The 25,488-nt window shown below is 41.8% G+C and overlaps 1 protein-coding gene across 3 annotated transcripts in view; it reads left to right on the top strand.

Moving 5' to 3' along the window:
- SMOC2 (SPARC related modular calcium binding 2) overlaps positions 1 to 25,488 on the top strand; it is a 149,007-nt gene that overhangs the window by 42,793 nt on the left and 80,726 nt on the right. For all 3 annotated transcript variants that reach the window (XM_075411947.1, XM_075411937.1, XM_075411953.1), the window contains exons 2-4: positions 5,291 to 5,462; positions 19,811 to 19,917; positions 21,034 to 21,133. In XM_075411947.1, coding sequence (XP_075268062.1) covers positions 5,291 to 5,462; positions 19,811 to 19,917; positions 21,034 to 21,133 — 379 coding nt within the window. The remainder of the gene's footprint in view (positions 1 to 5,290; positions 5,463 to 19,810; positions 19,918 to 21,033; positions 21,134 to 25,488) is intronic.

Below are 25,488 nucleotides of genomic sequence, written 5' to 3' on the forward strand. Positions count from 1 at the left end.
AGTGCCTATTCTTGAGGTACTGGAAAAACTTTCTTGTGAACTGCAGCATGTTGCTTGCAGTTGAGGAAATCAGTTTCCTGAGCATTCACAGCACAGACGTGGGACCAGTGACAAGAACAAAGACGAAGGATAAAGCAGAGCAGAAAACAGACTAGAAATCATTTTTAATACAAGCAAGGTTTCAGGTATCTACTACTTCATGCTCTGACAATTCTAGCATTACCAAACTCCAGTAACAGAGGGACTGAAGATCACTGGGACTGCTGGTGCTACAGGGGGGCACATTTCAGCCAGTGTTAAGAGCCCTTGGTGTGTGAGACAGTGAGGGAAAGTACTGGAACTCTGTGATGCCTGAAACACATGACAGTAAATGCTATTTTATCAATGCCTATATTTGTCAAGCGGGTACGTGCAGTTTATAGTGACTTTTGGTTTTATTAACTGAGGTAAACTCAATAATCAAGGGTTTTTTTCAGATATAGTCCCATTATCGTTCTTCCGTCTCAGAAATACTACATGAGAATTTAAAAGAGTGCCTAGTATAGAATAGTAGGCCCTCTGGAAATTGGGTGTTGTAAAATATAATCCTTTGGAAAGGCTGAAATAAATTGAAGGCTGTAAATTTTTTTTATGATACTAAAATGTAAAGCCGAAGAGAAGTTAAAGCAACGCCGATTGGGGAGTCATGCCTGTTGACCTGTAGCATAAGCTCAAATTTGTAGTTGAAAACAATTTTCTGAAACTTGACTAGGCTGGTTTCTGTGTTATTAGGGGCAGGAACACCTCGCCGTTAGAAGTGGTTTGCTGTTTAATAGGGTTTAACCATAATAGTCCAGTTTTGGCTGGTTGTTCAAAATAGTTCCACCTCAGGTTGGTCAACTAGTGTTGGCTTCGTCTCCGTTGCTACCAACATTCAACAAAAATGCTGCTTTCAGCTTGTCTTTGTGAATCACATGTTTTTACAATAACATTTGTTTGTTAAATGAACAAAAGGCAGAATAGATGAGCCAGTATTCAGGGTGAATCACCTCCTGGTCCATCTAGAACCATCTTTCTCTCTGTAAATTGTCCATTTTTAATCAAAAGGAATATTTTCATGGGAAAGTACAACTCAAAGATGTGCATCAGTAGGATTCCAGGTTTTGTGTCACTGACTCCGTTTGTTCCTGTTTAAACAAATACCAAATCCCATAAGAAATCCTGTAGCTCTTGCTTATTTCAGCATTTTTATTAGTTTTGGCATATTTGTCGATTCCTTTGGCTGCATGTGAGTGAGCAGTGCAGGTCTGGACTTGTCTCATCTTATGCTGCTATTGTAAAGATGACAACGGAGTACTTTCCAAATGTCCATCACATAATTTCTGTCTTTTTTTTTTTTTTTTTTATCAGTAGCTTTGCTGGTCTCCCTTTTATGCTGTCTTTTCTCACAGTTGCTTGCCTTTTTGTCCTTCCTGCTCTTAAATCCCTCAGTTACACTAGTTTGGTGGAAATTGTTCAAATGTACAACCCAAATTCTCCAGCGAGGTTTGGCTAACCAACAAGCCATTCAAGTGGTTTTGTCTCCCGGGTATGTCTTCATCCTCTGCTTTTCCAGGTTACTTGAATATCCTTGAACCCATAACTTACCCTAATCTCCTCTAAGGCTTTGAAATAATAAAAATACTTAAAGAAAACTCTTTGGATAAATGCCCTTTAAAATACAGCTTTATCTGTGAGCTATCGTGCTCTCGAGGGAGTGGATTTTTTCCCTCAGATGATTAAGGGGATTTTCTGTCCGCTGTGTTACTGCGGTTTGTCCACTGCGATCAGGCATACCCATCTGCACTCCTTTAACAACTCAAAACAGAAAAGATGAGGAAAGTCTGGGAGAAAAATGGGACAGGGATTAGACTGTTGCTCTGGGTGATTTTTTTCTGATGCCTGGGTTCAGTTCCCTGATCTACCACATGGTTTTCTGTGGGTCACAAAGCCTTCCGGTGCTTTTGAAAAATAATTCTATGCTCAACAGGGATGTTGCTGAGGATAAATTAAGGGTGGCAAAGTGCCGAGCCATTACAGAGGGGTAGTCTTACACGCATAGCAAGGCTGTGCTCATATCCTTACTTCACAAAGTAGGAAGATGGAGATCCCTTGACTTGCAACCACCAAATCCACAGGGAAATTCTGAGGCAGAGCAGGGGACTGGGGCCAATTCTTGGCCTCATGTGGTCCATTTTTCCTTGAAATGTCCTAGCTAGCCCTAAACCCGGAGTCCTGCAGATGCCTCCCAGGCAAGAAAGGGAGGCTTGGAGGACCTCAGCAGCTTTTCCTCGTGCTGCAGCTCATCAGGACGCATGGTCAAGCCCTGGAGACCAGCACAGTTTGGAGACTGGTCAGAGTCATGGAAGCCTATCTATCTTCACTATTGCTCATCTTGCAGGTAAAGGCAGATGAGTGCAGTTATCCCACCTTCTCACTCAACTCAGCTAATTATTAATTTCTGTCAGCAAAAGAGATCTGCAAAATAGCACTGAAGGGAGAGGGAGAAGGAACATCTTTTCTGATCTTCTGGAGCCCTATAGCTAAACTCCAGGAATCAAGGTTTGGGATTTGAGTGTAATTTGTGAGAAATTTTCTTCTGAAGGTAATTATGGTCAAAAATGAAAAGTTGCTCCAAAACTTTGGGAAAAGGAAACTTTCTTTTTTACGTTACTGTGCCACTAAAACATAAATATTCTGGTCAAAATCCAACCACATGACTATTATTTTAAAGTGATACCCCTGAGATTGTCTTACCATTTTCAGGCATACTCTCCAGAAAGGCATCTGTGTTTCCTCACATGAAGTGACAGGAAATGCAAATAGACCACATTTTAAGTATGAAAATTATGGAGATTTATGAGACTCTTTCTACATTCTTTTTCTGTAATAAAATGCAGGGAAACTATACGTAACAAATGCTTTCTGAATTTTTTTGCTTTTAGTACTCTTTCCTGCTCAAATAATACTTTGTCCTCTTTTTGCTTGAAATTTTTCTCCTAGTAGTCTCAGTTTCTGAAGATCAAAATTTTCTGTACCTGAAGTTTATGATGATGAAGTAACACCAATGAAACCAGTGCTTAAGCTGGGTGAAGACCTTTCCTCAGGTGCCTCCTAATGCTTAGGGGAATGATTGTCTCCTGGTAGCTCTATGCCTTGCTTAATTTTCTGCTTATTCAGAAACAGCAAAGTGATAGAGAAATTAATCTGAGGACTGAGTTCACCTCCTCCCTAGTCTCTACTTTTCAGGAGCTCAGAAGATAAGGTATTATCTTTGGTTTTGGCTGCCATGCAGCGGCATCAGAACAAATTAATTTTTTGGCAGCATGTTTCAGGGTGAGCAGCTCCTGCTTTTCACGGTGCCAAGGACGATGCCACACTCTTAGGCTGTGCCTGCAGCTGTGAGGTGGAGGGATGAACAGTTAGACCAGGTTCAGTGTGGCTTCGTGACAAAACTAGAAAGAGAAGCATATGCTAAAATTCATAATGGGAACAACCTAAATTACTTCAGTCAGTCTACGCCTATGCCCACTCACTGTCTTCTGGAGGAGATAAGGTTGAATTTCTGATAAAGGGAGAGTGTGTGGTCCAGTGGGCAGAACTGACAGCGCTTGAGTAACAGGGGCCTTGCAGGGCTCTCCTGTGTGAGAGGAGGACACAAGCTGCCCTGTGTCAGTCCAGAAAAAAAATGCTGTAGCTCACAGGTAACCCACACTGTGCAAGGACAGCCCCCAAAGACCATGAACCATGAGCAACCCATGCTGGGGCAGGGAAACCTCTGAGGGTTTGCAGTTATGGGCAACATGTGCCAGGACTCAGAACATGCTCAAAACAGCAGTCAGAAGTTTCTGTTGGTTGGTAACAGTTTAAATAAACAGTTTGACTCTAGGCTGTTTTGCACAGAGGTTGAGGTTTTGTCCTTTCTGCTTGCCCGTGGTGGGGCACTTTGGAATGGCAGCTGAGACTCTGTCACGCATGTTGTAAGAGTGATGTCTGTGGAAATACTGCAAGCTGTAACATGTCCCTCTTCCATCTTGGCATGTGTTTTATACGCAAGCATATGCACAAATACAAATATTTCTATAAAATAAGTCTGAAGTTTCTGCGTTGTTGAGGAGTCCTTCGATTTTGAACATGGGCATTGGAAGAATAAATGATCTGTTATGTTTCGTAAGATGCTTCATAAGGTTCTCCTACGTCACTCATTTTCTCTTCAGGCCTCTTGCACTGAGGCTATTGGATATATTATGGATATAATTTTAGTAGGTCGAGGGAGGTTCTCCTCCCCCTCTACTCTGCCCTAGTTAGGCCCCATCTGGAGTACTGTGTCCAGATCTGGGCACCCCAGTTCAAGAACGATGAGGAGCTACTGGAGAGAGTCCAGCGGAGGGCTACGAGGATGATGAGGGGACTGGAACATCTCTCCTACTAGGAGAAGCTGAGGGAGCTGGGCTTGTTCAGCCTGGAGAAGAGAAGGCTGAGAGGGGACCTTAGAAATGCCTCTAAATATCTGCAGGGTGGGTGTCAGGAGGATGGGGCCAGACTCTTTTCAGTGGTGCCCAGCGACAGGACAAGGGGCAATGGGCACAAACTGAAGCCTGGGAAGTTCCAGTTGAACAGGAGGAAGAACTTCTTCTCTCTGAGGGTGACGGAGCCCTGGAACAGGCTGCCCAGGGAGGCTGTGGAGTCTCCTTCTCCAGAGATATTCAAGCCCTGCCTGGCCGTGGTCCTGTGCAACCTGTTCTGGGTGACCCTGCTTCGACAGGCGATTGGACTAGGTGACCCACTGAGGGCCCTTCCAACCCCTAACATTTTGTGATTCTGTGGCTATTGATGTTAAAAGTCTTGGTTGGATCTTAGAACAAACTTTTTGGCTTGTTACTATAGACTAGTTAATGCATAGCTAATAAAATAGGCGTTTCCATTGCTGTCACATTTTTGTTGTGAGGAATGCTTCTGCCATCATTAGTTTTGCTCTAAAGACTCCAAACCTCTGTTTTCCGCTTCATAATGGCTGAAGGAGATTCGGAGATTTCCTAATTGTGATAGCGGATTCAGTGTATGTTACAGCGCTGTCGCACCCACTGCCGTTTCACAGCGGCAGCTGAATAGCCCCAGAGAGAAGGAATCAGCGATTACTTGAATAGGCAAAAAAGACAAAGTTTTCTTTTCAGTTTTGGGTGATATTCATGTGTCTTCCCACGGGAAGGGGATCACAGAGCCAGTTTCATATGGGAATAGCATTCCTACAGCATTCATTTATTTCTTCTAGTTTTTGAGAGTGGACCAAGACAAAGACAGAGAATGCAGCCTGGACTGCGCAGGTTCTCCTCAGAAATCACTCTGTGCGTCTGATGGAAGAACTTTTCTGTCCCGGTGTGAATTTCAGCGAGCAAAATGCAAAGACCCTCAGCTGGAAATAGCCTACCGGGGCAACTGCAAAGGTGAGCAAATCAAAGTTTATCTTGACCATAATGAAAACTAATAGACTTTAAATAGTCTTTGAAAATGTCTGTGTATTGAAAATAAGAAGTGCTATACTTGATAAGTTGTCTAAAAGCAAGCAGGTTGAAATCCATTCGGTTAATTCTAGAAGAATATGCTACATAAACTAATCTTTATCCATCAGCAAAAATATGACTCCTGCTCCCACTTAGACTGTAATAAATCAATATTAAGGAAATGGTAAGGTTAGGTCCTTGTTCTGAAGGACCATATCATCAGCAGACTCAGTAACTCTCAAGGTTGTCTCCCTTCGGTTTCTTGTCTCCTGCAGTTTAGTATTTTGAGGTAGAGATGACCAAGTTCAGTCTTGTGTTTCCCCACTGCAATCCTTCAGTTAGAGAGGGGGGAAAAAAAGAAAAAAAAACAAAACACCAAAACAGAAAAAAGAAAAAACTAACTAGTTACTGTTGTTTTGGGTTTTCTTAGGTGTAATTCCCCAACGTGAGTATGCAGAAATTGATCCTTTTTTTTTTTTTTTTACGTACTGAAAAGCTTACATAACTTTCAGTTTTACCCTCAAATAGTGCAATTCTGAAATCCTGTGACATGGCTTGTAATGCTTAGAGCCCTCACAGGCCATTCCTACCTACGTCATCCACGCTTTTACTTCTGACCTCTGTTTAGAGGAGCTGTGCGACGTACAACCCCAGCACCGGAGTTCCAGTACTTACAAAGTGTTCAGTTAAGTCTTTCGCTTGTAGAGGAGCCTGGTGCTAGTGAACGCAGCTCCTTCCTGAAGTGTAGGGTGATTCCCAACACAATGATCTGCTTTCTAAAATATAAGAATAGCAGCGGTCATAAAGATTTGCTTTCCCTTTCTCTTTGTCCAAAAGAGGGGCCGGGGGGAAGAAAACCCCAGGGACCACACCAATTCAACCTCCAGGAGGCAATTTTCCACATCGTCTCTCTCCATTAGCTCCAGAAAACCTCTGAAGCATCAAGACTGCTTCAAAGAGACATTCTGTCTCATCTTCTGCCTAGATGAAACACTATGCTCCTCCTTCAGCCCCTGCATAGTAAGCCATTGTATTAGCTGATGGATCTATTTACTTTCGCCAGCAAGGAGAACATAATGAAGCTACCTGAGCCAAAGCTTTTGTTACACTCATGAATGACAGAGAGAATTACGGTGCACTTTGTATTTGTTCATTTTATACGTTACAACATTAGACACTTTTATGGAAATCGCTTTTACAGAATATTTTCTGTATTGTTTTGTCCTTTTACCGTATTGACAATGTCACCTGAAAGAAATTTTTTCCGTAAAGGTGCGTTGAATTGCCCTACCAAAGGTGTCCCTAGCAATGCTGGCAATTTTTTCTGTAGTCAGCAAGTACTATTTGGAGAAGTGCTCGTTTGCTGTTTATTTATTAATGTGTAGCATGTCAGTACAATTGTAGACATGGAATTAGACACCTGAGGAAGCTTAAGTATTGCTAATAGCAAGTGCACATCATGCTCTCATCAATCAGATGCTTTTAATTTTCCAATTACATGAATGCAAACGTCACTCTAATGTTTATTTTTTCATTTGACAAGGAAATAGACATCATTGCCTATAATATACTTGGTCAATATCAGCAAGAGACCAGTGCTCTTTTAATTTCAGATTTTCATGGTATTTCTTATTCAGTGAAAGCAGTCTTAAATTTTGAAGTGACCCGTGTCTTTATTCTGACGCATGGCTGCAATCATCAGAAATATTTCAAGCTGTAAAAACAAGTTTTAGAGAAGAAAAAGATGATTCGTTTGCCTGGCTGCAGTTTCAGTTTTAACATTGCTAAAGCTACTTTTGATAATCCCATCAAACACTCTTCGGAAAGAGCCAAGGAAGTCCTCAGATGAAGACCTCTTTTGAACCAGTTGCTTTTGAGTGGTGAAATTTGTTGTTGCAGGTGATGCTTGACCAAAGAGCAAAGGGTTGCTTTGGTAGGGCTAACCAAAAAGCGATGGTTCCGTTTCAGGGCAACTTTCAGGGTTTCAGAATATGTTTTCATTCCATGTTGCAATGAAAGAAAATCCTTATGGAAGTGTTCATCTGTGCCCCTAATAAAAACAGGAAAACAGTGACACGTTAAAGCGTTGGTTTTGAAGCAAGTTTTGAGGTTGCTAATGCAGGAAGAAGGGAAAGAAATATGCATGTTTGCATGGGGAAGTTGGGAAGGGAGAGGAGAGATGATCCCTGGTATAGAATTCATAGCTTTAAATCTGTGCTGGCTATTCCCCCAGCACTGATCAGAAAAGGCAGCCTTCAGTCCATGTCTACTACCTCCTGCCTTCTGAGGTAAAAATCCCTGTTCACCCAACAAAAGTCACGTCTGAAAATGAAATACTTCCAGATACCGTTTTAGTGAGTTGAAAATACTGTGACCAGCATTTTGTTTGGTTCAGTCTATTTTCTAGGAATCTAAACACCTTGATGGCTGATGTCCATAACCCTTTGGAATAATTTCATGTCCATCATTTCTTGTTCATACATTTAGAACTGTGATTTGTTTTTACAGCCATGAGGGAGTTTAAACCACCATCAGACTGATGCCTGCTTTCTCTGTGTATTTTTTCTTACAAAAGCCATATTTATATTGACTGTCTTTTCTCCTCTTCACCTTTTCTCAACATTTGGTGGTTCTATTTGCTGTTGATCATCTAAATCTACAATTAAAGTGATAGTTTGGTTTAAATATGTTTCCTTTCCTGTCTTAATTCAGAGTTCATTCACAGCCAGAGTGGTAGGCTCAGGTAATTCTTTAGTATTGCAAAAGAAACCATTTTTAGAGCCTGGATCTTAAAGCTAAATGACCAAAAACAGTGGCAGCATTTAGACGTTTTTGTTTTCTCGCACTCCTGTCCTAGTTCCTGACGGCTGTCGCAGAGACTGGAACAGCTTAACCAAACCTGAAAATGAATGAACCCCGAACCTTCCCCTCAGTTCTGAAAAACAACTCGTCTCTGACAAAATAAGCATCAAAACAGACTGTCCTGATAGTGGGCTTTTTGGAAGACCTTGTAAAGTTTTATAATAATTCTCCCTACTTTTTTGCAGTCCACTTCCAGGCAGTGCTGGAATCCATTGCTAAGCTCGGAAATGCTAGAAGTAGATACAGTCTTGCAAAATTTCAAAGGTCGCAAATAATCTGCCTACGCTGTAGATCCACATGCACATTTTTTGGATACTTTTTCAAACAAAACCTAAACTGTGAAGTTCTGGACATCTGCCACTTACTTGACACAGACATTTACTGTGCAACAAGATGGTGAATCTAATAAATAAATGTATGTTGACAGCTGAGGAATATTATTTGTGTTAGGGGGACTGTTAAGGTGTCACCTGTGAGTGGGATCCACTACACACACGTGCAAATGCCGCACAGTAAATCTGGCGCAGCATAGCGAAAGAAACAAAACATACAAGTGGAAAGGCAATATGACTGCTTTTGGGAAAAAAAAAGAAAAAAAAAAAAAAAGAGGAGAAACACCCTTAAGTTTATATCCCTGAACAATGCAGATGCCATTATGTGTAGGGAGTGTTGCCCAGTGCTGCAGTCTCCTGTAGGACCAGTAGCTACAGGTTTACATTTACTGGGGATTTTACGTGATTTGGAACATGGTGTCGGCTTCTCCAAAAGGCTGTGCTTGTGTGGAAACTGGAATGCACAAAACATTAGCTAAAAGCATCTTCCCCAGCAGAAATGGGAGCAGCATTGCTGGATGAAGACCTCCTTCTTAATGTTACAAATGTAAGGCTGAATGTCTGTCGTGGATCGTGATAGATGAGACTACCTGAAACGAATTGATATGTTTTTTTCATAGTGCATCTTGTACATCCTGTATAAAGCAGTTTGGTATATTTGGGTTTTTTTGGTTTTGTTTTTTTCTCCTAGAAGTGTTCACAATTGCTCTGTAAAATTTAGTCTTCTCACTGTAGAGTGGCATGATACAAAGAATATTCAAATTTTCTATTATCATGAAAATTTTACATTATAAATATCTTGTTCAAAGCCAGCAGCGTCTGTAGCAGGAGTGTCTAGCAGAGGGAGGACGGTTTTTCCCTCTGATGGACCATTAAGCGGACAGTGAGTAGGTGCCAGCAGCAGTTCAGTTCGCAGCGTTGATGATGGTGTAAGGGAGAACGGGAGCGAGTGGCACAGTTGTTCATTTGGGAGAGTTTGAACTTGATTTCAGCGTTCAAGAACTTTATAGGAACGTTTGCTGAAATTTAGGCAACTTGTGAGGACGAAGCTGAGGAGCACGTGCCATGCCTGTGGCTGCATTGTGGGTGCCTGTACCTACTGGCCATGTTTCTCCTGAACTACAAAGCCTCTGTCTCCCATGGAGGTGTCCCTCTTAGATTTAGCAAAGAGGAACTCCTGTTGATTTAACTGCAGTTTGTCCTGAAAGAGGCCTGCAAGCATCATGCACTCAAAAATACCTTTCTTTTTCTTTTCTTCTTTTTCTCATCTTGTTCCTTAAATAACAGTAAGAATACTTGTTCCCTTTCTCTGTTTGTTTTTAAGTGAATGTACCAGGCCCATAACTGGGGCACTGGAAACTAACATTCTGAAAGTATTAAGCAAGTGGCTCAGTAATAAAATTTGGCATTCTGACATTGTGATCAATGGAAAAAACAAGTTTACTTGTACAGTCCTGCCAGTGTACCTCTGCCCTAACATAGAGTTCTTGAAAGATCCCAGCTGAGGTGCTTGGATTTCGTGGCTTGTTTATCAATATTTCACTAAAATAAGACTTCTTTAATGGCTGGAGGTTTGATACAAATTGTTGATCACTGTAAAATTTCAACTGCCAACTCGCATCACGTTTCCCTGCTTCACTGTCAGCATGTAGCAGCAACCTGAATTTACAGTGAGCTGTGCAACTCGACTTGGGAGACATCTCAGAGCAATCTGTACTCAAAATGGCAACGTAAGGAGCTCTACACAGGGCGATCTTTAAGTCATGAGAGGCTTGGCATTTAAGCTGGCTAATGCTCAGAGTATGTTATTCAGTGTTGGCAGAGGTGGCCTCGGCAGGACCTTGCTGCTTCGTGAGCACATCAAGGAGAGCCATCACACACAGTAGTGTCATTGTTATTCTATAGCTGTGCAGATCCCCTTCCTGTGTTGGAAACCTTAGATATCTCATGTTTAGCTTAATTCTTTTATAGTATCTTAAAGAGCCTGGCTGTTTAAAAATACCATTCTTTTATGGACTATCATAGACATAACAAAAGGTACTATCTTCATTCATGTACAGAACTGAAGCACATCAAAAGATGAGTGGAATTTCCCATAAAGAAGTATTTTACTATTTGCTATTTACTTTCCTTAAAGACAGAAACGCTCAGCATTTGTTTCCTTAAAATGGAGCTTTCAGCAATAGTGAGAAGTTTCCCTCATTTGGATTATTAGCACAATGAGTTAATGAATGAGTTAAGGACATGTTTGAATGATTTGAAAGTATATGAATTAAGGTACCTGCCTGATCTTGGAGAAACATGCTGATACAATTTTCCCTTTGTGAAGAGAAAGGTGGACATTGCTGGGCAGGAGTTGTTTTGGGCTCGTAAGTTAAGCTTAGTCCCATAATTCATGAATCTAAGCATCCTTTCGGGAAACTTTACTGTTGTCTCTGAGCTAAAGAACTGAGTTGGAAATGCTGGACATGGTTTCTGTGTGCACAGCTTATCCTGTATTCCCAAGGAGGCTGCCCTCAAGCTCAGGTTTACCTTCGAGCCAGGGGCGAGCTCGACGTGTGCTCTCAGCGCCCGAGCACGTCCCTTGGGTTGGCACGTGGGCAGGGTCCTTGGCTTAGCCATTCCCTTGGCAGTCCCCTGTGGGCAGCATTTGGGAGGCAGAGCATGCTCCCCAGATCTTTCATTAGGAGAGAGAGAAAAAGATGTAGCGAGTAGGTTTGCTTGTTTTCCTAACTGAAATGAATGGAAGTGGGACTGGACCGAGGTGTCAGACCATAAAATAATCCTGAACGTACACTGAGAGCTTGCACGGTCCGCAGTTTGAAAGCAGAACAGTTTTCACTTGTCCACACATCTCCCTTTTTTTCTTTCCCTTTCATTTTTTCTTCATCTTTTATGTGGATAAAGCAAAAAGGATGAAAAGGGAGGGATGCAAAGTTTTTTTGTTATTTGGGAAAAAGTATATTTAAAATGAGAATTTATTGAGAGGTGGTATCAGTTTGGGTTTTTCTGAAAATAAACCTTCTGGGAAAAAATGGATTTTAGGGCAGATTTTTATATTAGGGCAGATTTTTATCGTAAAATACTTTTAGCTAGGAGCTGCCTCCTCCTTTTTCAGATGTGTTTTCTCACTCTAAACACTGTGTTTAGTCTGTAGGATGACTGCAGGTTTCCAGACTGTAATGCTGGCAATCCTGATACAAACACTTTTCAGCCCCCAACACCATTTTGGTTTTGAGTCTTCATGTATGTTATGTGTCAAGCTGTTATGTATCAAGCCACTGTAGTAGAAGTGTTAATTTGAGAAACAAAATATTCAGCATCTTGGTGAATGAAAGGTATCTACATTAAGAAGTGATAATTTACGTAGTCTCTGAAAGCAGGAGGAGTTGACTCCTCATTATGCTTTCTAGTAGGTATTTAATGGGGGTGGGTAAAGTTTTAAGTATGTTTGGAATATTTTTTGTGGTATGTCGTTCCCTCTTCTAAGTGTGTCTACTGGTACGGGGAACACAGGACATACAACACTGAACTAGTATCCACAATTTGCTGGAGGTGGACTTTATCTCTTTTTAAAATACTCAATTTTTCTTGATAGTATTTCTCCAAGCAAAATTGGCCAAAGCCAGACTGCACAGAAACAAGGCATATAAGAGCATTTGTACGCACAAAAAAGGCATCTTTTTAGAATCAGATATGCACTCCTGCAATTATATGAAAGTAATTTTTTTTTTTGTTTTGTGGACTTTTCATTTCTGCTTGTGTATTTTCAATTGAAGTCTCAGGTTTAACATTAAATCAACATCTCAAAGCAAGTGAGATAGAAACTACTAGTGCTAAAGCAATAATACTGCACTGAAGACTAGGAACCAGAAATAGCTGCAAGCCTTCGCAGTATTTCAGTGCAAGAATTATAGTATGGCCCATATTAGACTTCTCCAAACTTTTCAGCAAATTTCTGCTCTTCTCGGAAAGCCCAGTCTAGCCTCTGGTATGTAAAAAAATCAGAAAGCTGTAGCTTTAGTTTTTCTTGAACATGTGTGATTCCATTCTAGTCAGAGTGTCTCCCTCCAAATGTGACTGCTAGCGAATTGCGAGAAATCTTATTGTGCCAAGAAAGAATCCAGCACAGCATTCCTTATTTTATCTTCAAGCTCAGCTATCTAAATTGCTGGGTGGTTGCAAAATGTGGAGGAAAAAAAGAAAACAACAGAGAAACCCCACACTGCCTGCCTCTGTTAGATGCCAACAGGGGAGAGTTTAGGCTCAGATTGCTCCATTGTTTTGTTTGACTCCAGAATGCAGCAATAAAAATAAATAGCGAAAGAATTGGCCAGCCCTTGTCACAGAGCAGCAAGCCTTTATTTTATGGCCATGTCAGGCTAAATGTCTGCGCTGACATCCTTTCCAACCCAAGAGGCTAAAAATCTCTGCATCTTTGAAACTGGAACTTTGAGCGTGTATAGATAGCGTGTATATATGTATGTATAGCTGTCACGTGCTGCGTTTCCTGTCACTGGAGGCTGCAGCTTTTCGTATGCGTTGGTGGTAGACTTGATCAGTTGTTTGGGATATGCGTTGACCTAGGCCAAATATCATAGAAAATTTACATGTTACGGGTAGTTTGTGCCATATAAACCAAACAGTGTCTTCTGCTCTGAATAAAGCATTTTTGTGCTCATTTAGCTGCCAGTTAAGACCATTTGACTTTTATCGTATGCACTACCAGTTAGCAAAAGGGTACAGCTGTGGGAAAGCAATAATAATGCTTAATAATTATGAATAAAATTCATTATAAATCTGAATAAAAGCAATAATAATGAATAAAATTCTGGCTCATAGTTAGGACAATTCAGTAAAGTGCTCAGGTGGATAGTGAACTTCAAACAGCTTGTTGCACTGTGTATTTCTAATTTTAAGGGCAAGTAAGTGTATATAGCTATTCAAGCATAATGGAGGGGCAATAAGGGAAGCCTACAGAGAATCAGTAAGAAGAAAGATGAGGACCTACTGGAGAGAGTCCAGCGGAGGTCTACAAGGATGATGAGGGGACTGGACCATCTGTCCTATGAGGAGAGGCTGAGGGAGCTGGGCTTGTTCAGCCTGGAGAAGAGAAGGCTGAGAGGGGACCTTAGAAATGCCTCTAAATATCTGCAGGGTGGGTGTCAGGAGGATGGGGCCAGACTCTTTCCAGTAGTGCCCAGCAACAGGGCAAGGGGCAACGGGCACAAACTGAAGCAGAGGAAGTTCCAGCTGAACAGGAGGAAGAACTTCTTCCCTCTGAGGGTGACGGAGCCCTGGCCCAGGCTGCCCAGGGAGGTTGTGGACTCTCCTTCTCTGGAGATATTCAAACCCCACCTGGACATGGTCCTGTGCAGCCTGCTGTAGGTGACCCTGCTTCGGCAAGGGGTTGGGCTGGGGGATCCCCAGAGGTCCCTTCCAACCCCTACCATTCTGTGATTCTGTATTTGGATTATGTGTGTCTATACTAGGTCTGCTCGTTCACATCTATGTGACTCCAGCAAAGCTTCCTCTTTAGTGTAAGAACAGCTAAGTATCGTGGAAAGCCCTCAAGGGAACTTTTTCTTCAAAACTACTTTAGAAGTAGTTTCAACAATATGGTAAATGTTTCGGATCTGTTCAGTGGGATGTTTGATCTCTGGTATAATAACTTAAACTGTGAAGTGTATTTTATTTGTAAAAACATAACAGGCCCATGCCACACACTGTAATCTCTTAGAAAGCAAGCAGAGCCAGCTAGTGTATTGCGTCTGTGAAAGGTACTTTTATTCGTACTGAAATACGTAGCAAACCAAGAACTACCGGATGAACTAAATCAAAACCTTTGCAGAAGATTTATCTGTTCTTTTGGCAAGCTGTTTACTTTTCCATGAGAGAATCTGGGTTAGATTCTGTGGAGCCCCAAAGCTGCTGTAAATTCAGTTGTATAAAGTGTCACTTTAGAGATGCTGTTTACACCCTTGACGAGTTTGTGTCATTGTTTGAAAGATAAACTTCTAGTTTCCAGTAATAAACTTCTCTCTGTGTGATATATTGCTCAAGGATTAGCCAGCAGAGTTGAAGTTGATCGACATTTTCTTTTTTATTTTTCCAAAGTGCAGTGTGGTACTGTTGGAAATAAGGCATAAAATGAGATTAGTTCCACATCAGTCCTGTGCTGTTTGTGAGGCTAATTCTGCTTCCAGAATTTCCTTGGGTACTGCAATTTAGCATCTGCCTTGGTGCTATCACAGGAAGTCCTGTGCTCCGAGGTGTCAAGCATGACAGAATCTGGACCTCGATCCTGCAGCCATGTACCAGTGTCACTTCACATCGGTGGTGAAAGGCTTCCCTACACCAACCCGGCTTGACCGGTAATACACTCTAGGTGAGCTAATTTACGGCAAACTTATCCATCTTCATGCTCAGTTTCTGTGCTAGGAGAATTTTTTCCCAGCAAGCTTCTGGGATGTAAAAGCCTATTTACCTGGATTGAGAGGATATTCTCACTGAGGCAGTCATTGACTTCATTAAAAATTACAGCTGGGCAAACATATCTGCAAAATTGATTTTTCCCATTGTCTGAGTATAGGCAAATAAGGCTTTGTTTCAGCCAGATTTTTACAAGTCTTAGGACCAAATGGTCTTTTCATCAGGTCATATACCAGATTCTGGCTTGAGCCTGCTGGCTCCCTTATTAATACTTGAGCTAGGGAGAGGAATAAAGTATAGTGGGAACTGTAATCAGAAAACAGTAACAGTTTCAAGCCTATTATTTTTCCACTAGATGGGTCCAAAACTTTAAACAAAAACAGGTTTAAAAAAAGCCTTTTTTTTTTTTTTAAAGCTAGAAATGCAATATAACAACAGTGAAGCAAGACTGACCTTGTTCCAGTGATGCACAGCATTGCACAGTGCTTTTTGTCCTTCCAACACCTTGCAGAATTGGACTCCCCTCTGCCCTCAGGTTGTTTGTCACCAGTGTGATGCTGTTCACCCCAAAAGACTTTAGCCTGCTATGGTCAGGGTCCATGAAGATCAAAATCAAAGCTGTGGGCTGATTAATCTGCGCAGAGGTGCTAGGTAAGCCCCATCCCCTTTCATTACACAGAACCACAGAATCACAGAATGTTCGGGGTTGGAAGGGACCTCTGTGGGTCACCCAGCCCAACCCCCTGCCGAAGCAGGGTCACCCACAGCAGGCTGCACAGAACCTTATCCAGGCGGGTCTTGAATATCTGCAGAGAAAGAGACTCCACAACCTCCCTGGGCAGCCTGTTCCAGGGCTCCGTCACCCTCAGAGGGAAGAAGTTCTTCCTCATGTTCAACTGGAACTTCCCAGGCTTCAGTTTGTGCTCGTTGCCCCTTGTCCTGTCGCTGGGCACCACTGCAAAGAGTCTGGCCCCATCCTCCTGACACCCACCCTGCAGATATTTGTAGGCATTTCTAAAGTCCCCTCTCAGCCTTCTCTTTTTCAGGCTTCAGTTGTTGACAATATTATGAGACAGTAAAGAGAAGTATTTGGAAATAGTTCTGCCTTTTTCATCTTTTAGAGCCACTTTACTGGATATATTTGAAATAATTGATTTGGATGGAAATGGCCTGCTGAGTTTGGAGGAATACATTCTTGGTCTTCGTTTCAAAATAATCGGGGACCATCCTGATCTGAATTTTTTCTGCTCTAGGTAAAGAGGAAAGTTGAATCTGTTCACAGGAGACTTCACTGGTAACCCCTTAGATGTCAGTATTCCTATAAATCTCCTTCTGCCAAGCCCCTTAAGCCTAGACTCATTAATTTGAGATTCATGTGTGTCATCTTCGTTAGTTACGCTTGTGCAAGGTGCACAGAGTGGCCCGTAGAGAAGCACTGTCAGGGTGTACTCACTGGGCTTTGCACCGTGAGTCTCAGGCTTGGCTTGGCTGGGTGAGCATGAGCAACAGCCACGTGGAAGGTTCGTTTCCCTAGGGATTAGGATCTCGCCCGTCACTGAATTTTGCCTGTTAGGAGCTGCAAGGTTTCCCTACACCTACCTTGTCTGATACTGTGATGTGAGCTCATGTTTTCCTCCCAGTCATGGCAAGAATTAATTTTCTCGTCCCTTTTCAGCTGTTATTTTACATAAATGTCTAGCACTTAAATGTCTTGAATTCTTCTTTTCCTTTGGAAAATCTGTTCGGAATTTGCGCAGTAGATTTAGAAGGTAGTGCAACCAGGACACAGAGGCAAATGCTCAGGTGGTGTAATTCTACAAATTCTTTATAAAAATATTATAACTTCTTTTGGCTTCACTGGTATTTTATTTGGAAGGAATTTAGCACCTCTGAATTAGTAATATTAATGTTCATTAGTATTCTGAGGAAGAATGTTTTTATATGTCTTCTTTTTATCTTGACCACCCTAAAACGTTTCTTCTGTCAGGTCTGGACCACATCTCTGTGTCGTAGTTATTCCCCTGCACTAATACCTTGGTGAAATAAAAAAACCAGAACTGGGAATAATATTTTGACTGTACACAGTTTCAGATGCTCAACTTGATAAGAGATCTTCCTCATGGGTTTGTTTTGGGTATACTGAAGCACAGTAATGCCCAACAGCTTTACAATGTTTCCATGGTTATACAATACAAAAATAAGGCTTCAAACGTGAATTTTATATTCCACTAAGTTTGGTCATTGTTGATTTTAAAGCATATTAGATCATCCACAAACAGGAGGCCTTTAGAACATCAGGCTGTTTAGGAACAAGTGTTGGACAGTTTTGGAGAACTTCTCTTTCTCCCTGGCATGTTTTTATGATAATTCAAATATTGGAGATAATTTACAACCCTGTTGGTACTATACCAGAGACCTTATGTGATGGAATTTATATCACTTTTCCTTTTAGACATTTAAACCACATGTCATTCTAGAAAAACGAGGACAGAGGTCCAACAAAGGAGTGATTTATTTTCAGTTAAAATACTAGCTACATTAAAACCACATGTTATTAAGTACTGTATAACCAAACCATGCTCAGGAGAAGGCTTACGACACCAAAGCTTGCTTAGAATGTTTCTTTTTTTTCCCAAAAAACTTTGGCAGTGCATACATTAAGAGACTTTACCTGAGCTGCACAGTACATTGGCTGTAATTTTGCCTTGATGAAGTAAGTTCTCAAAGTACCAGAGTACAAATTAATTCAGTTCCTTATTGTTTTTCTCACATTTCTGGTTGGTTGAACTCTTCTATCCATTTTAGGTAATAGTGCATCTCTGTGAATATCCCTCCTGAAACAGCATAGTACGATTAAGTTTGTTAAGACTAAAACCTAGTTTTTCGAAATGAAACAACTTGTATTTTGGGCATTTTACCAACATGAACTCGCATAATCCTCCTGTGAGAAGAGTAAACTAATGCACAGAAGTGGAGCGCACAAATCCAAGACCAGAAGGGAAATCAATATGAACATTAGAATTAGGGGGCCCCAATTTTCATCTCAGGATGCAGATGCTGAGGACCAGTTTCTGTCCTCATTGTGCTATAATTCCACACCAGGTTGCCTAGGACTTGAAGGGATTTTTTTATGCTAGTGTTTCCAGGTGAGTTGTCCAAAGCTCGGTGGAGATGACCAGTGAAGGATTCATCCTGTACAAAGGACCCCTGCGGTTGTGTCAGGCTTCCATGCTGGTTCAGTGCGTGTATGTCTGGATGATACCGGCACAGAGAGGGTGCCTGGGGGACTGGAAACTTATCTGGCTCATCTGTATGCTCCTGGGGTCTGTTAGATGCTGAAAGCCAGTCAAGATATGCTGGTATCAAATGGGGAAGTGAGAGTGTCATTGCCTCACTGTTCAGATTCTGTCCAACGTGCAGCTTGCACGGACTATGAAGCCTGTCCCCGTGCTTTCTAAGAACTGCACAAACACTGGGGGATCACCACAGCACCCATCTCACGCATTATCGAAGGACAGTTTTAGCCCTAAAAGGGAACAAGCCATTTACTGTCAAACAGTCTTTAAACAAAAGAGGGATCTGAAGCAGCAAATTTCTCTGCCTGTATGCGGGAGATCATTCTGATTCAGATGTTACAGTCACATCTTGAAATCGTTAATGCTACCCTGAGCGTGCCTGGTATTCTCATTTCTCCTGAAACTGCTTAGCTCAAGCAGATCCTGAGGTATGGATTCTGCATCAGCAACACGCTAAAACTTGTAGTGGCTTTAAACAACAACAAAAAAGGTATGGCAGCTTATGTTATGTGTCTTTTCTCAGCCCTTGGCAGCCAGATTTAAATAAAGTATATGTAGTAGACAATATAATTTATTAGACAATATAATTTATCAGACGATGATAGAACCTCTGCTGAATTAAAGCTGTCTGGTTTGGTACCTTGTCTTGGGTAGAGACCAGTACCAGGTAATGCAGGAGAAGGTGCAGGAAACCACACAGCGGGCAAAAAATGACCATGTGGTAGACTTGATTTGTGCCATGTCTAAATTATAAACAGTTACGTTAATTTTAGCATAATATGAATTAAGCGTGTCCAAAATTATTATTCAATCACCTCTCCAACAAGCCCCTATGCTGTACAGTATATTTTATGTTATTTTTTTTTACCAGCCTGATAGGCACACATGTGGTCCCAACGGAGGTCACTGCCTAACTGCAGTAAACAGTGTGTAAAGTCAGAGTAGGAAGTACAAGGCAGCTGTATTCCTGCTGGCTGCTTTGCCTTTGTTGGAGCACTGGAAAGCTGATGCTACCACCAGTGCTGAAAGAATATCGTGGGGCACAGCGTGGCAGCTATTACGGTCTTAAATTGATAGGAGAAGCCCTGTTTGGGCTTCTACCCTTCGGCAGCAGTTGGAGCAGCAAGGTTGTCTCTTCAGGCATCTCTCCATCTCATTTCCCAGTTCTGGATAATTATTCAGAAATTATTGTCTTCCACTGGTTTTCTTTCCTGAAAATAATGCAAGTGATTGTACATTTTCACCGATTATAATTCTGATTCTCTTTACGTGGGTCTCAGAGCCTTCTTACTTTTTCTTAATTTAGATTATCACCTGTCTTTTCTTCATATTGCATCATCCAACTGACTTGTCTTCTCCCTTTCTCTAGATGTTTCCAGATGTGTGGCTGAGAGGAAGTACACCCAGGAGCAAGCTCGCAAGGAATTTCAACAAGTGTTTATCCCAGAGTGCAATGATGATGGCACATATAGTCAGGTTGAAAATTTTTCATTCAGTATCTTGCATGGCTGGAAAGTCAGAATACGTGTGTTTACAGAGGGTGAAGAAGAGACAAATGTAATGAAGGGAAATGTAATTTCAAAATGAAGTGTCATTTGTGCTGACACTGATGCTAAAAGATGGAAGGAAAATTCATGTTTTGTGCAGAGTCCTTGTTCTTTTTTTCAGAGTTGGCAAGCAAAACAGCCAAACATTACCATTTTTCATGGGATACGTACACTCCCTGTTCTTCTAGGCTGAGTCAGCTGAGTCATTCTTGTAGCCCCCTGAATACTCATCAGATGGTAAAATGCTTGGAATTTCTGATCTGTTCCTGATTTGAACCAGAAATCTTGTGACAGAGTCCATATCTTAGCGCTAAAGCATGAATCAGACAGGATTCTTCCCTATTCTCAGCTGAATTTCTGCACAAGCATATGGTCCGAGACTAATTTGCTTAGGTTAGCTCATGGAGTTCAGAAGGGGCTCGGTTGGAATTTTACCCTGTGATATATATTCCAGTCAAGATCACCTTCTGTCACCTCTGTGCTGCATTTCAGTTGTGGAGTTGTGCAGAAGACAATCCTTCTCATTTTAAGCTTGGTGAGGGAAGTGATATTGGCCATCAGGAAATGCAATGCAATTGATTTCGAAGAGGAATTCTAGGAGTTTCCTTTCTGACAACTTGGGATATGAATAATGCTGGCAGAAGCACTCTGTCCTGCTCCTGCAGTGAGTGGAACAATGTGTTCTCTATGCAGAAAAAAAATGGAGATTGCTTGCTTCAGGAACAGTTCATGTGTCCCTTGAGGAACTTTGTGGTGAGGTTTTCATAACACCTGCACCTCACTCTTCTGAAATAGGGTGTAAACAACCACATATTTCAATAGTTTTCTCTTCCATTGGAATCTGAAGGACCTACCACAGTTTGTTTGCAATAAACTCTTCTTTATGCTAAAGAATCACATGTAGGACTGAGATTAGGTCCATTACGGTTTATTGTTCCAAGTTTTGTCAATATAGTTTAGTGGACTAGAACACTGTGTCATGAGCACTGTGGGATAACGGACTTATGACTGACAAGCTGGATGTGGTCCATGTCATTTCTGACAGGTTCAGTGCCATAGTTACACGGGATACTGCTGGTGTGTCACTCCCAACGGTCGTCCGATCAGTGGTACTGCTGTGGCCCACAAAACACCACGGTGCCCAGGTAAGACTGGTTTGGCCGGCCAGGTTATGACGTTGTCTCATGAATAGCAGAGCTTATCTGTGGCATCTGATTAGACTTCAGGCAAAAAGTTCTTCACTGGAAGAGTGGTTCAGCCCAGAAGCAAGTGCTGGTGGAAGCTGTGAATGCCCCATCCTTGGGGATTTGCAAAATTGAAATGGATGAGACTCTGAGAAAGTTGGTCTAGCTTTTAAGATAACACTGCATGAGGTCTCAGGTCACTACCACCCTACACCTCCCTGTATTCCGTGATCCATCTACTTTATTTTTACTATAGTCTAGCTATTAAAGGGGTTTTCTGCCATGACTATTTATACCATATTTATGTGTCGATATGTGAAACCATGCAACTGACTTGCTGAGGTGGTCCTTTCATTACGGTGAAACTTCTTGCACATAAACTCATTGCAAAAATATTCAGAGGGCTTTTCCTTTTCAATATTTTAAGTATTCAGAGTATAGAAAAATAGTCCACACCCCAAAAATTATGGAGTGTGAATGTCCTGATTTGTAACACAGCCCAATGAAAGAACTCCCACAGCAAATCCTATGAATGACCAAACCCAGAGGAGAAATAAAAATGAAACAAAGCATTAAGAACATAATGGAATCATTGTCTGTAGAAATTAACTGGCAAATCAAACTCAATGCCATATGTACTGCCTTTTGTCTTTCATCAGGACAATTAACAGGTTCACTGTTCTTCAGGAATTTGCTTCTGACTGTGTTTCATTGCTAATAAATATAAATCCCCAGCGTATGAACAGTTGCCAGGATTGCTATTCACCTTCCTTGAGGCTGTCAGAATTGCACAGTGAAAATACTGGAGTCTATGTATTGCGATTCTGTTTGTGCTGCAGCACCATTCTCTGTCAGAGAGTGGAGGAAGTAGCTTGAAAAAGCTAACCCTGTAAAGTAAATGAAGAGGAAAGTGGATTAGGGCCTTCGAGGGAATTCACCTGGTCTGCCCTACTTCAATTCAAGCACAAGAACTGAAGTTTCTAATAAATAGGTGGAGGAAGGAAGAGACCACTGAGAAAGTTTCAACAAAGATTGTAAGAAGTTAATTCCACTTTTATGGTCTGTCTTCTTTAAATGATTTGCAGATTCTTCCATGCGTCTTGCCTGTAGGTGAACTTCAGCCAGAACAAATACTCTTCAGACTAATGCTTTTGAACCAGTCTGAAAAGTCTCTGTGGAATGACAGTCAGTTGAGAAAAATAATATAAAATGTTCAGAAGCCTTAGAGAAAAATGTGCATTCATTTTGTGTAATTACTGTTTATAACTGGATCACATCTTCAGAAGATACATGGTTAGGATAGCATTTTTGTGCTTCAGTGTATTCTTGAGGAGAGGTGCTTTTCCGTGTCCATAGCCAGGGCTTCTCTGCAAGCATCCCGTCATTGCTTTCTCTGCAATATCAATTCGTTTCTTCCTCCCTTGCACTGACACTGGTGTAAAGGCGGTTACGCTGATGCTGAAATTTCACCAAGTAATTGCTTGGCAGACGTGTCACAACACACAGCATTATTTTTAGCTCAGAAAGTCGCTGAATTAGTTACTGTACTTTCATGTTTTCTATTTGTATTTGCTATTATTGAGGTGAAGCTTAGTTCCAGGTTAATTAATAGAAGAATTTGAGAATTGTTCTACCTCTACAGGGAACCAGCCCTAGCTGCTCTCAAAGATATATTTATGTGCCTAGTAGATAAACTGCCAGACTGCTTCAGCTCATTTTTGGAGGGGTAGAAGGGAAGTCAGTTTTACAGAAGTGGTAAGTACAAGGTAATAGTAGCACTCGATTTTAGTTGAGTAGCTCAGAGATAGACAGACTGCTCCAGGGCCAGGTGAGTATGTAGAGCCTGATTTTGCTCCGTGGAAGAACATGGGTAATTTTCCAATTTTTATGAGACAATTTTTATCAATTCTTTGAACCCTCTGCACATTTTCTGCCCTGCTCGTCTCAGTGGTCTCATGTTTTACTGCTCACAACTTCTCCTTTGTCCCTCAGGAAAGAAGTCCAGCTACAGCAGAGTTTGGAAATAGCTTGGAAATGCTAGGGGATTTTGCAGTGGTAGTGGCTAAGGGTTCAGTCCTAAGGGGTCTGGAGAAACCTCATTCAGCAGAGAAGGTGGCTAAAGATTTCCTCAGAAAGTTAGGTGGTATAAGAAGGCAAAATTTTGCTCTTATATTGCAGAATGGAAGCCTGAAGCACAACTACACCTTTCTCCAATTTCCCAGTATATATTAAAAAATGCCATCTAACAGAGGGGTTTTATCCCCAGAAGGACAGTTGATGTTTTCCAAATCACCATTGATTCCGTTTTGTACTTCTTTAGTACCACTGTGCATGGGAATTGCAATCAAAATAGTAGTGGGTATAATGTAAAAAAGACAACTGTACCCTGGGCTGCATCAAGAGCAGCGTGGCCAGCAGGGCGAGGGAGGGGATTCTGCCCCTTTACTCCGCTCTCGTCAGACCCCACCTGGAGTCCTGCGTCCAGCTCTGGAGCCCCCAACATAGGAAGAACATGGATGTGTTGGAGCGGGGCCAGAGGAGGGCCACGAAGATGATCAGAGGGATGGAGCACCTCTGCTACGAGGACAGGCTGAGGGAGTTGGGGCTGTTCAGCCTGGAGAAGAGAAGGCTCCGGGGTGACCTTAGAGCAGCTGCCAGTGCCTGAAGGGGCCGACAGGAAGGATGGAGAGGGGCTTTTCACAAGGGTGTGTAGTGATAGGACAAGGGGGAACGGCTCTCAACTAAAAGAGGGCAGATTTAGATATTAGGAAGAAATTCTTCCCCATGAGGGTGGTGAAACACTGGTCCAGGTTACCCAGAGAAGCTGTGGCTGCCCCCTTCCTGGCAGGGTTCAAGGCCAGGGTGGATGGAGTTCTGAGCACCCTGGTCTGGTGGAAGATGTCCCTGCTCGTGGCAGGGGGGTTGGAACCAAGTGATCTTTAAGGTCCCTTCCAACCCAAACCATTCTATGATTCTATGATTCTATCACTGTAGAATGGAGCTGAGTAGATGTGCTCCTGTTTCAACTTATGTTTCAGGGATGCCATTTCTTTCAACACTATTGTCCCTAGACACCTCGTGTCATTGCTGGCCTTGTTGCAGGCATTGCCTTGCTATTTTTTTGATATTGTGGGCAGATCTCCTGCAGCAGTGGCATCCTGACACCAGCAAGTTTATGTATTTTCACTTGCTTCTATGTCTTCTACAGGCATGATGCTATAGCTGTTTCAAAGACATTTATGCAGATTTTTCAGTTTGCGTGTGCCAGACTTTTTTCTCCCAGGATGACTTTTGCCACCTTTCCCCTTTAGAGGAGAATGTGCGCAGACAATCGAGATGACAGGTAGAGTCAATTGTGAACGTGCTTTGGTAATCATTTTCTCATAGGAAACGTGATAGCATGGAATGTATGCAATTTTCTATTTTTAATGAAAATGTTCAGTGTTTCTTTTCAATTCTAGGTTAGTTCTTCAGTAACTTCAGAGAAGGTTTGAATACGTGTCTCATTAACTGTGCTGTTCCTAAATGATGGGATAATTCCTTGCCTTTCATTTTCTCCTAGCAGAATCAGCTTTGACCTTGGTGAATGTCTAGAAATATGAAAGAAGAGCATGGCAGCCTGGAATAACTTGGATTTTAATAGACAAAATATGGAACAGGATTTAGGGTGGGCAGTTAGGAATTTGGTTTCCCGACTCCATCCCCTATCCTTGTTTCACATTTGCTGTGTGATATTGGATGGGTGAAACAACCTCTAAGTTTATCTAACTGTTAATATTGGGTAGCTGCATAATATGATGCTTTCTAAAGCTATCTCTGGTCCTGGGGTGGAAAACTGTCACATGTGTTTTGTTTATACATCTACAATAGCTGTATGAGACATTTTTTTGCTCATTGTGTTGTTCTGGTTGCTCTTAATGAAGCTGCCTTTTTCACTAGAGACTCAAGTTGTGGAAGGATGGAGGTTATAAGCAGCATTAAAAAAGGCAGGACTCCCCAACTGATTTATGTAAAACATTTGCTTTGATTACTAAATCTTTAGCTGAAAGCGGCTGCTCTTCCACCCTTTCCAGTTATTCCCACACCAACACTTGGTACTGCTAAAACACACATGGTAAATCTCAGAATGCCATTCCGCTCCGTGGAAACCATGTCCGCCGTTGCAGGAGCAGCAGTGAGAAGGAGAGTAAATCAAACACATTCCCATGACAGCACTGAAAAGAAAGCTCCTTAAAAATGATGAATGTCCCCCAGTGCTTTCACTAAAGAACACCAGACATAAAAAAGACATTTTTACAGCTCCCCATCTCTGTTAT

The sequence above is a fragment of the Opisthocomus hoazin genome, chromosome 2, assembly GCF_030867145.1.
Source record: "Opisthocomus hoazin isolate bOpiHoa1 chromosome 2, bOpiHoa1.hap1, whole genome shotgun sequence".
Taxonomy (NCBI): Eukaryota; Metazoa; Chordata; class Aves; order Opisthocomiformes; family Opisthocomidae; genus Opisthocomus; species Opisthocomus hoazin.